Source organism: Macrosteles quadrilineatus, unplaced genomic scaffold, assembly GCF_028750875.1.
Source record: "Macrosteles quadrilineatus isolate MER2022 unplaced genomic scaffold, UCM_ALF_1.0 Scaffold_2__2_contigs__length_208266976, whole genome shotgun sequence".
NCBI lineage: Eukaryota > Metazoa > Arthropoda > Insecta > Hemiptera > Cicadellidae > Macrosteles > Macrosteles quadrilineatus.
Genome location: NW_026542595.1, coordinates 191,803,959 through 191,817,159, shown reverse-complemented (window position 1 = coordinate 191,817,159; position 13,201 = coordinate 191,803,959). Strand labels below are relative to the sequence as shown.

The window sequence follows — 13,201 nt, the reverse complement described above, 5'->3', positions numbered from 1 at the left end:
TTAATCTGGACCAATGATGTGGTAAATTACATTAAGAGAATGGAGGGTGTCAATTGATTCAACAATTAGTAGCTCTACTTATGAAGTCATCGCTCTTATTTTTAGTGTTGGTGTAGACTTTCATTTGGATTTATCGCTGGCGCTGGCCATTTTAATTATGATTCATTGCGAGAGGTTTCCGGACTAGGGGACACGGATTGGGGCAATCTGACGTAATTTTATTTGTTGGCTCAAAAAGAATAGAAACTCTGCAACCCCCTTTGTTTATATTGGACAGTGATCTATATTTATTTACAACATTTCAGTGCAGTCAAACTATTTAGGTTTTAATTTTATTAAAAACAGAATCCGATTAAGGACAGATTTAATTGCTTACTTTAGACTTTGTGCTGCGTGAAAAAATTTGGTGTTACATTATCATCTATCATCCTTAAATTCAATATTTAACGTGCAAAGAGATAGGATTTTTAAGATAGTAGGGCCTATTACTTAAAACTTAAAAAATTTATTGCTTACAAATAAATATACATAAAATACCACGCAGTTTATAACGTTTCCTAGTACAAATCCCTCGAAGTTCCTAAGAATTTTTTCGTTTGTCGGAAAATTCATGAAATGCCAATTTGGCAACTCTTTCCTCAGCTGCAAGACCCACCAAGGAAATTACTAAATAGTCGACCGAAATAGGATTAGCAAGTGTTTTTATTTTCCATGTTGTACCCTATAAGAAACTAGCGTTTAGGTCAAATAACACAAATTAAAACTATTAACTATAAAAGTTTATATAAATGTGCTTTACAAAATCTACGGTTCAAGAATAGAACATGTTTAAGATCCGTATACAAGGAAACATAAGTTCATATTAAACTAGAGGATCCACGCTGCTCCGTAGCATTAAAATAAATATAATATCCGAGAAATAATCAAATTTATGATTTTTGATTGAGTAATCCATTATCTTGAGTTGAACTGATTCAAACGATAGTTCAAATTAAAGCCTATAATTTACTAATTAAGTCTAAAATATAAAAAAAACATTAAAAATACTGGAGAGATTGATTTTTAATCATAGAAAAACCTTATGAAAAATAAATTTATTTGCGTTTGCTTGAAACTCGTCCGATTTGAATAACTAATAGCTTAAATGAAAGCCGGTATTTCACTGAAGGTTCTTAGGCCGAAATATATAGGATTATATAATTATAACTGGTGAAATAGATCTTAAATTGAAGTAAGGATTCATAAATGAATCAAATTATGTTTTTTGGTCGATTAATACAGTAGGTAAATATATGCCGAAGCTTGATGGCAAATATGTGCGTGCCCATCAATTTGATACTTCAATCATGAAAATCGGTCGGGTAGAAGAGCCAATCGAACTCGGAAAAGAAAAACCAAATTTTTTTAATATATAAGATATCTTGAGAACTAAAATTCTTGTAACCGATAAATAATATGACAAACAATAACGTATATTTTATAACAAATTATGGACAGTACCAAGAGACACATTTTAACACGCATATACCAAATCAACCCTTTCATGAAATGCCAAGACGGAGTTCAAGTCGGAGGCCCACAAGTCAAAATGACGGAGAAGAGAGAAGAGGAGATAGAAGAGAAGGTGAAGAAGGAGTCTACATAAATTGCCAGCCATGGATTATGGTGATCGAAAATTTTATTGTATGGCTGATGCCCCCAGCCCCTGGAGGGCATTAAGCGAAATTTCAAAAAACATGGCACATCAAGTATAAATTCATGTAATGTATTTTCCGTTACATTTAGTATTCGTTTTGTTAACGAATAAAAAGGGAATCAAACTAACGTTGTCTTTTTTCATACAAATAAATATTTATTCTAAGTTATGCCATAGTTCTACACAATTTTACTCTGTATATCTTCCAATAAGACGCAAGGACCACGTTAATGCGTGAAAGAGGTATACAATTTGCAGATATTTTATCCGCATTAGCTGGTTTTGTCAAAAGATAATACTTTACTACAGTACATAGGTAATATAGAACGAAAATGTGACGACGTGTAATCATCTGTGTGGGTTCACCATCGAACCCATACAATTTAAAATAAAGATTGAAGCACTGCTCCCATTCAGATAAAAACGTATGATAATATATAGCCGCAAAAGGTTTGAAGTTTTTTATTAAATTGTTATACTCTATGCAAAAGGTATCATAATTCGATGATTTTACCAACTACATAAACGTTAAACGGATTTGCTTAAAATCTGCACAAAATACTTCTGGCGTTACTTACACAGACCAAAATTCAATATTTTCACCAAGATAAGCATTGTCACCGTTATTTCATTTTATTAATTTTATAGAAATATAAAACTGCCAATCTTTTCTAAATTACACTCGATCTAGTCAAATATTTCAGATTATTATACAGATAAAATATATCTAAGATTTTTAGGAGAAGTGACATAACAGAATGAAATTCAGGCATTCGAATAAAAGCCATATGCCACAAAAAACACCTTGTAAAGGAACTACAAAACACTAACTGGTGCCGGTGTTTTTACAATGTAAATTATTTGCTTTCGGTGTGACCCGCACGTGACCGTGCATCGGCCCGCCAGATCGGGTTCCCGCCAAACCACACAGCCATTAATCAGCTGGTAATCAGGTGTTGAACAGGTCGGCTGATAAACATCTGACTGCTACACTTACCCAGTAATTGCTGTTCCGCCTTCTATGCCAGATGTATAGTAGTTTAAGTTGTTATATAGTTAGTTTTATATATAGTTTTTTTTAGTTTACCGTTGTGAATTGATACGTATTTTAGAGAAATATTTTTTTATTTGACAATATAAGTACTAGAATGGTAAAATTTTAAAATTTTTCATCCTAATTTCTAGGAAAATTCCCTTGGAATGTCTATCATGGCATGACGGCGAATTTAAATTTAAATTAGTAATTACAAATATTTTAAATTAACTTTTCCCCCCATTTGCTAATATAGTTTAATTTTAATATTCTCTCTCATATAAATCCTGCAAAACTGTTTATATTGAAGCATTAGAAGCCCAAGAGGGTTGAAAGGTTTTAAATTGCCAATAAGAAAAAATAATTTTAGATTAATGTTTTAAAAAATTTTAAGGTGATCAAAACAACCATTAGTAACAAAGAACAGCTGGATAAAGATTTAATACAATACGTACAATTTGGAATATCTTATCATAGTGCTGTTCATTCATTATAGGTAATTTAAATTATGACTATGTAATGAAATTATTTATAATGTATTTTATTTGCATTACATAAATCAAACAACTTTAATTTATACTTTTAGTCTATTAATGTGTATTTGTTAATGTAAGAATTTCATATTCTTGGCTTGGCGTGATCGTAATACGGTGTATCGTAATATTTCAAAAAGACCACGGATCTAATCTAAGACAATATTAATTAAAGAGAACCCCAATTTTATCCATTACTAAGTTATTGTGTATGTATACACCTTGTATGTATGAATACACCTGTATTTTTGCAAAATTTCTCTAATTAATAAAATCCTCTAATCATAAATATTATTTTCTATGACATAGTTTCACTACAAATTAGCACTATCTTGTACAGTTCGGTTTCCACCATAGAATGTCATATAATGTATAAACAGTTTACTTAATGTTAATTGTATTTTTTTTATTTAAACCCCAACATTAAAAACTTTCCTATTTCCAGTGTGTATTAGTTATATCGCCTCTACAAACAATTGGTTGTTATGAAGGATTATAAGGCCTAATTGGTTGTTATGTAGGATCAGGCTTAGTCAATCTAATCTATATTGCTGTTCTTGAAATGAAATACTTTATTGTTTGTTCCAGAACTCTAGAAGTGGAGAGTCCTACTCCAATTGGAAATGGGAACAGATGGGAAACCGAAAATCGTTGGATAACCTCTTTCAAGTGTATCGTTCAGGACTTCTAAAACCAGGTTTGTGAATCGCAGGTTTATGAGAACTACTCTTATGCATTGACATTACCTACTAGTATTTAGATGAGTATACAATAATAAAATTCACCCTTTAACACTATTTACTGTGTGATTGGTGGGTTAAAATGTACATGCATTAGGCATATCTTATGATTTATATAAACGTACTTACCACATTGTAAATGTTTACAGTAAAAATTTTTATGCGTCAAGGAGATGTATTTATCATGGTATAGTTTAAGTGCGAACAAGTATAGCAGGCTATTTAAAGGATGGGTACAACCACAGACCAATTTCCTTGTCTGTCATAACCTATCAAACAAAATATTTTACAAAAGTACGTGTATGCTTGGCGAAAGAAAACATACATCGTCCAGTCCCTAATAAATTCAAATTCACACAACAACTCATAATAAACACAAATATAGCTTAAAAAATTCATACGCACATATTAAATATGCATATTGCATACTGATAGTAAAACACACTTGAAAAAAACTTCCCCATTCATGTAAGTAGAAACGTAGAAACCCCATGATGAATTACTAGGCTTGAGTTAATTCACCACCAAACAGGTAATTGAGTATGGGAGTTAATAATAAATCCTGAACCTGCCTCACTCCCAGAATAGACTCAACAAAAAACTAAACCAATAGCAATTAGTTATAGCTAATCTGGGACATCTCAACCTGGCCTTTCCCTTAGTTTGAGCGGGTTTATGGATTAGTTTGGATGTTTTAGTTTGTTGCTGTCGCACCTTGTCCATTTGCAAATTGTGTTGGAAGTCTGTTTGAAACTTGTTTAAAATGAGTAGGTCTTGTGAAAATTTGATTGATCGGCCGTAGAACGATTGGCACACATTTTTAGCCGATTTGGAATAGCACGACTGGCACAATCATTAGAGGGGATTAAGAAGGGTCAAACTGTAAGGTTCGGAAAGGCACGATTCGTACAACAGACCGGTAAGGAAGTAGTAGGCAGGTAGCCAGAATGCGGGAGAATGGAAATTGTTTTGTCCCCACAAAGTCCCCGCTGTAGTGCTTATTAGAGTTAGCAATTACTGTACTTCATCCATGGTGTAAGTTTGAGCGACAAATCTGCTGCTAAGGTCACTGCCCCTGCTGGACCCAAATAAAACTACACTAACCCAACCTAACTTAACTAAACCTAACCTAACTTAACTTAACTAACCTAACCTAACTTAACCTAACCTAACTTAACCTAACCTAACCTAACCTAACTTAACTTAACCTAACATAACCTAACGTAACCATTGAAAATACGCGATATTACCGGAAAATGACTGTCGTACGGAATGAGTTTACGGGGAATTTTAAACTTCCCGTTTTCCCTCGTTCAATGGCGTTTACCTGGTCGAGCGGTTGTGCCAATCGTGCCTTTTCCAAGCAGGCGAGTTGACCCTACTTATTCTGCTCAAATGATTGTGCCAATACTGCCATGGGCAGAAGATCCAAAAATGTGGGCCAATCGTCCCGTTCCCGATTGATCGTAAAATAAATATACGTGTGCAAGCTGAGACGAATGGCTAATGTTGTTTTTGGTTTGTGTATTTTCAAGTTATGATTTTTAATTTGTTTCATGAGTGTGGAGAAGGTGTTTTAGCAAAAGCTTAATAAATCCAGAAAGTTTTTGTACGTACTCTTTTGAATATTTTTGCATGAAATCAGTGATTTTTGTTTTCTTACAATGAATGTATTGCTAGTAAAAATAATAAATGAGCAATTCGCTTGCAAGAGCTAATGTCTCCAGTTATATTTCTAACATTTCCAAACAACCCGATTTCGTAGTACTTTTATAATATCTCAAGTCAAAATAACAATTTCTCTTGGACAATTAAGAACTTCTTAGGGTAGTAGAAGGTGGTTTTAAATGAATTTGAAAAATTTCAAAAGCAAAGCTATTTTTACTTGTAAAAACATTTTGATTTGGGAAAATCCTAACAGTTTCATATAAGCTAAAAATTGACCAATACTTGCCAAGGATGTCTTATAAATACTTTTTAGTCGTATTTATCAGTAATATATATGCCACAGTACGATCATTAAATGTATGTACTAAGTAATCGCATGAAATTCTGACTCAATTATTATTTTAAATTACTTTATATTACTACACAAACTACATAATTTTCAATTGAATCATACTCGCCTTCCATAACCCAAATTTTAGCTCAAAACCGATACATCACAAATTGTAATCTTGTATTTAAACAACACATCAAAAACTCCCTTTGAAATATTCTAAAATCGTCTGTTAATCCACGAGACCAACAACGTGGCAAAACAAATCTGCCACAAAAAACCAACAGCAGGCGTCAACAATCCACTTATCTTGTTGGGAATCAGCTGTAAATCTGGGAAGGGTGTAATGGGTTGTTATTATAGATAATAAATCACCATAACAGCTAGACCGACACTTCCTGTAACTTGGACCCTCCCCTCCCCCTACTAGGACACCCCTAATCTCCATCTCCCTCACACCTTGACACGTGGTGTTTAGAAGGTGGGGGAGGGGACTGTTGTACACTGGTCATGGAACGATTAGAGATTTTTGACGATTTACACGTTTACCTCCTTTGGTGTGTATATTCGTAACCTATCAACAATTGTCTAATGAACTATACTTTGTCGTAAATATTTACTTGGTTTTTGCCAAACTGTTGCTTGTAATTTTCTGTTTTTCTAATCCAAGTTAGGTGGATTAATTTTTTTTATAAAAACTGCTTCACAATATTTTTTATAGCAAGCCCACAGATCGTATGGGCTTTTCTATGTCTGCTGATTCCCTTTATGACAAACAAAATTGAATTTTTCAAAACTTTTGTAGCAACCAGTGTGGCATATAACAGGTTATTTATTCGTCTAGAGGTGTAGTAATCTTATTTATCTGCTTAAATAGGCACAAAGGCTAAGAATACAATCACTGCAAGAACTCTTTAAAAGTCAAAATAGAATTTTTGACTTCGTAGCTGTCTACAACACGTTCTTTAAAGTATAATGATATCATTCTGCAAAAGATTAACTGCATAGGCTATATGCATCTTAAATTTAAAATTATTTGATAAGCCAAATATATATGCATTATTATTCTCTCATATATAAATGTACATACTGTACAAAAAAATTAAAATATCGCGTCGTACTGACCGAATAAAACATGTGTCTTACATAAAAGGAAAATCATTCGCTTTAGCGCTCAACCGGTTAAAAGGTACTATAAAATAAACACCGCTCGTTTCATCCTGGTATTAATATATTCAACACAAGGTCGATTTATTTCGAACATAAACACGATTAGAACATAGAGGGTTCGCCGGTTATGTTAGCGTCTCTTTGCCATCGCACTACATGATTATATTGTATTAACGTGTTTATGTTCAGCAAAATCACCTAATAGATTGTCATTAAATAGTTGAAACATTACAAATAAATTAACAAGCTAATCAAATTAAGGGGCAATAAATCTTCCCGAACTAAATGTACATTTAAATAATATAGAAGGTCATTTAGTGGTCAGATATAATAATCATCGTTGATAAGAGAACGTTGAAACGTTTATGAACAAAAGTAACAACGTCAACATTTAATTTACCATGCCAACCGTTGAACATATTTTGCATTTGTATTGAGTCGTTCAGAAAGTAAACAAAGTATAAGAAAATTATAGATAGAAAATTATGTAATCATCTAAGAAACAAGTAGTATAATTGAATAGAAGACACAGATAACGATAGTGCAGTGGGATATCAATTATACAGTTCTTAATTTTGAACCTAGGTTTCATTAATTAAGTTTAATAGATTAATAAAAGATTCAATTAAAGATTAGGTGGGTTTCAAATATACTCGAACAGACACATTAAATCATTCTATTCTGTCGAAATTGACAAGTAAACTAACAAATACCTTGTATTATTATGGTACATGACTTACACAAATACTAAACAAACAGTTTCTGTTCTTAGACTAGGCATGGTCCTTTTCAAATATATTTACATAGGCTACATTATTTCAGATACTAATGTTTAGCCTGTCTAGATTCTATGTGGACCAAAGATTTGCGGATCCTATTGATTACAAAGCAGCTGACATTGAATTGTCTAATCGTGAAGCTTTAAATGTTTGATTACAATAAGTCAAGTAAATATTTCCGTCAAATCTTCATTATCTCATTTCTTCACCGTTCAGATATATGCTGCATACCTAGATCCAACAGTCTGCTGAAAACACTTCAGACAAAACATATTAAAATGAAATGTTTTTATTGTCCTTAGAATTTTCACAAATTATTGAAAAAGTCATCAACCTGCTAAAGTGTATAGCATAGTCAGTTAATAAATGCAGCAAGATACAATATAGCTAACTACATGAAATGAGACATGTTACAATACATATTTTAAATATTACAATTGAACAATCTTATTCGAAAAAAAAATTGTGGCATTGAAAATAATGGAAGCGATTAAACCGCATAACCAACAAAGTCCAACAGTACTTTGGTCAATTCGCTAACTGTACTTAAAAATTAATACCAGACATTAAAAAAAAATTATTTAGAGAATAGAATGGGTTGTTCAAAAGCCATCTGTAGGATTTAGTTTTAAAAGTATTTTCCGGATATTTTCGTATTAAATGTGTGTGTTATATTTTTAGTGAGATTACAATATGGGTTTTAAGAGTTTTAGACAGTCTGAAAAAATCAATGGTAGCAACTCTTTTATTCCTTGTATAATGAACATGAGAATTTTGTTTGATTAAGTTGGGATTTTTTAGAACGTATGATACAGACTCAAATGAATAAATGTTAATCACTGTTGGAATTTGTAGCTGAATGAACAGGGATTTACAGTGTTCCTGTTGGGGTTCATAAGATATAATTCTAACCAACTTCTTTTGTAAGACTAAAATTTCCTCTATCCTACTGCAATTTCCGTAAAAGATAATATTGTATCTAAAAATGGATTGAAAATAAGCAAAGTAGACTGTTTTAATATAATTTTGAACTATACAATGTATTTAGTTTAGTCATAAGACAAATTACCCTTGAAAGCTTAGAACTTATGTAATCAATATGAGGTCCCCAAGGAAGAGTCTTATCCAGATAAATATCAAGAAATTTCACGTTGTCTACATAGCCATCCAACATAATTAATTCGCACGTTCTAAGGCAAAAAACATTTTTTTGAGTTTTATCTTTATTTAAGAGGAAGCCATTAGATTCAAACCAGAAGCTTCATTAATTGAGTTTTGAGCTAACTCTTGAAGTTGCTCATCGATGCACTCATAGATGTATGAGTGAGCCTCTTCGGTTTGATGAATATCTCGTCGCACTTTTTGACGACCTCTTCAAAAGTTTGTCTCGTCCGTGTTTATAAATATCTTCCTCTCGAGGTTGCGTGGCATTTAGTTCACAATTCACGTACTGTACAGCTGAGGAATTGTTGTAGATAATCCCCTTAGTTGAATTCAATTCAAACTTCTTTTTTCATTATTTTGTACAATATATACATCGAATAGTGTCAGGTTGTACAACAACTCAAACTAGCCTAAGTGACAATCTCATCCATTCTATGCAGGAGACTGAAAAAAAGTGTTTATGTATTCATTATGACTGTGATGGGTGGAAAAAAATCTTCAAAAGAATACAGAGATATTTTAATCAGATATTCTTTTAATCTTTTTTTATTTGTTTTTAATACTTTATTTTTTTATTTTTTTTTTAATTGTATTTAAATATCTTTGACCGATGTAGGAAGGTTTCTTTTCAAAAAATTTTGTTTGATGTTTATATGTTATTATTTAGTCTTTATGACGAGTATTGTATTTATGAAGGGTTGAAATATAATCTGAAGGACGAGAATCAGCTTTCTTAATTGCCATTAAAATGCAGTCAAAAATATACTGTCCGTAGACTTTTAAAATATTGAGTTCAAAAAAGTGTTTTTTCACAGAAGCATCACGCTGTAGTTTTAGCATTATTCTAATTGCATATTCTTGTTTTTTTAAATATATTGTCAAGATTAATTTTTGAAGTTGCTCCAAATAAACAAATCCCAAAAGCAATATGGGAATGTAGGCTATGTATGCAAAATAGATTTTACGCATTGTTTCAATATTACAATAAAAGGACATTTTCCTCAAAACAAATATTCCAGAACTAATTTTTGGTAAAATTTTGTCCACATGGTTATTCCAATCTAAATGCTGATCAATAGTTAAGCCAAGCATGTAGTTATGAAGAGACAATACAACGTTTCAAGAAGCTTCCATTATTTTAGCCATAATATTACTTTCAAGTATACCCACGTAGTGTAGTTAGTTTTATTCAATCTTGTTCTTACAACTTTATACAGCGTTCATTATGACGTATAAGCTTGTAAACTCCAAACAACAGTTTTGTTCAACCTCTATATTTTTGTGTAAACTTCCAGTTAAATTGCTATACACCTGTAAGTGCAATCAAAGATCACCGTTTTGATCCTGGGAAAAGTCAAACGCCTTTTAAAGGTTCAAAACTGGACGCAGCTGTTTTGATCATTGATCTTTTTTAATAAATGATCCTTGCTAATGAACCAGTTGGTATTAGTCAGTAGTAAAACTACACGAGGTATCCCACTTCATTTTAAACTCATCCTTCACACATATTTGGGTAGAAATACGCACCTAGTTGGCGTTATCATCAAATGTTATAACAAAATATAATTACTTTAAAATGTGTTTCCCTACTTTATACTGGATTCTAAAATTGGATATGTGATAAATGATCAAAATCTTATGTTGGTACTGTTAAGCCAGAGAACATAAATAAAACTTTCAATGAGGAACATAACAAATTTTGTTCATATAGAATTTATTTATTCTCGCAAGAAAAGGTTATTTCAGTTAACATAAGCAAAAAGCAAAAACTACAAGTAGATAAAATTATCGTAATTTTTGGTTTGGAATCCTTATTTATTTTTGTGGAGATAGTTCTGTACTTTATTATATGAGATACCTATCATTTTTGATCAGATACAGTACCTACAGTTTAAAGTGGAATCTGAACCGTAAGGTCTTGGCAATATCACTTATCTGACAATAATTGGGGATTCGGAGGATTTGAACCCGGAACTACGAGAAATATACTCTAACGCATAGCTCAGGCGTGTAGGGTCAATAAAAATATTTGGTAAATATACCCTTTAACCACCTATATCATATACAACCACAAATCCTTAACCTATCTATATTATCAAAGCCAATAATTAAAGCCCAATTATTCCCACTATTTTTCACTTTTTAGATCACACCGCTATTAGAAAGTTCAACAATCTAATCTCTCCAATGATTATTCATAGGCTTGTAAATCTAACACCAATCTAACATTGGGGCTACCATCACTTAATTAAATTAGCCTCGTAACTCTGCCTAGCTGTAAATTTTAATCGTCGCTTCGCTAGGCCTAAACAATCGACGCTATCAAAATGCTAATATCTCCAGGCCAGCATTTCAAACAAGTTTCGCCATTTTCTATTTTGGGTGCAATCAAGGAAATGTCATTGTGTTATTTATATTAGGGAATTTCACACTTGTTCTTTTATTTGATCTTTTATCAAATGAAATTTTAGTTTCATGGATTGGTTAAGTGATCTGTGTTTACATTTTGATATATAATACAAAACGTATTTTACTATACATGTTGATTGGTCCAGACCTCCTATTAACTCAAAACTATACTGCTTTTAATGCAAATTGTAAACTCAAATAATTAATCTATAATTTCGTTTATCAACATCCCCAGAATATACATCTATGTGCAAACATGATTGTTTGGAAAGTCAATCATTAACTGTGCAGCATTCATAATATTAATGTAGGGTTAAGAGGATATAATTATCCCTAAACATGTAATGTACAACTTTTTCAGCCAGGTAGAGAAATACACGCAGAACGAATGGAAAACTGATATGACCAAGGGAGTTACTTACGTGATATAGCCGAACACAAAATTAAGTTTTCAAAGTACCTTAAAAGTAGTTTATTACCTACTAATCCCGTTTGTCCTACTTCAAACTGTTGAATGATTCGTGTTCAAAAAGTAAAAAAATGTGATAATTGCTTTCTAAGAGTAGAGCTACTATTAAACTAAAGAATCCAAAATGACTTATTTATAACCAAATTCAGCGAAGGAAACATAAATTTCCCCATGAAATTAGACACCACGCCTCCACAAGTCAGCAGAGTCATAACACTGGGTCAGATTCACAATCAGCTGTTGCTAAGGAAATACAGCATTGTTGAAGTAGTAACATGATCTGACTCGTCGCCTCCTCAGTCGACTAAACTGTGCTACAAATCTGTGCATTTACCAAAATTGGGACTCGTAGGACCTGCTTGGCTTAATCTATTTTTAGAATTTGGTTACGTATTTGATTTAGGATTTGTAATCAAACACTCCTTGTGTGTTAGCAACGTCAGTTAGGCTTACTTCATAGTGAGAATGATTTTAGTATGAGTGGAGTGGGAAATTGAAAGTAGAATCGAAAACCGTTGTAGTTGAATTATATCCCAAATTAAATTATGTAAGGTTCAAAATAAAGTTCAACTCAAAGTCATCAAACAATACTAAACTATACTATTTGCCAAGACTGTATCAATGTTTGAAGATCTATAACCTAAAGAAGACTGCAAGATTCCATAAAAATAAAAAGTTGTGAGTCAAGTGTGGAACAGTAGCCCTTAGTTGTGAGATATCGTCCCACTTTAGGTGACAAATTGAATCAAGTGGGGGAGCGGTTTTTCAGTTGTTTAGTTCATTTGTCAGAGCGAAAACAGAACAACTCGTCCACGTGGCTTAACCCCTTTCATAAATAGAACTCTTTGTTTTAACTGCATTGTTAATAATTTAAACTACAATCTACTTTTATACTCTATTCTAACATACTGCAATTACACATACAAACTATTTCAATTGTAGTGTCATATACATGAAAATTGACCGACAGACCTTACTAGGTAACCCGAAATTGATGTGATATTTGTATATGATGTTCAATTAATAGACCAAGAATATATGTGGCTACAACTCAATCGAGATTCGCCTGTTGCATCAAGAGTCAATTCCCATTCCTTGCTTTTTTATATATCTAACAGTTTTTCCTCTGTAGCAAATACAAGAAAAGGAGTGGAATCTTGATAATTTATTTTGGTTTAGAGGGAATAGGTAGCCTAAAATGTTATTGTT

At 32.2% G+C, this 13,201-nt stretch overlaps 1 protein-coding gene across 1 annotated transcript in view; it reads left to right on the top strand.

Moving 5' to 3' along the window:
- Positions 1 to 13,201, top strand: part of LOC128985384 (uncharacterized) — a 60,388-nt gene that overhangs the window by 22,397 nt on the left and 24,790 nt on the right. The window contains exon 2 of the mRNA XM_054404833.1: positions 3,851 to 3,959. Coding sequence (XP_054260808.1) covers positions 3,851 to 3,959 — 109 coding nt within the window. The remainder of the gene's footprint in view (positions 1 to 3,850; positions 3,960 to 13,201) is intronic.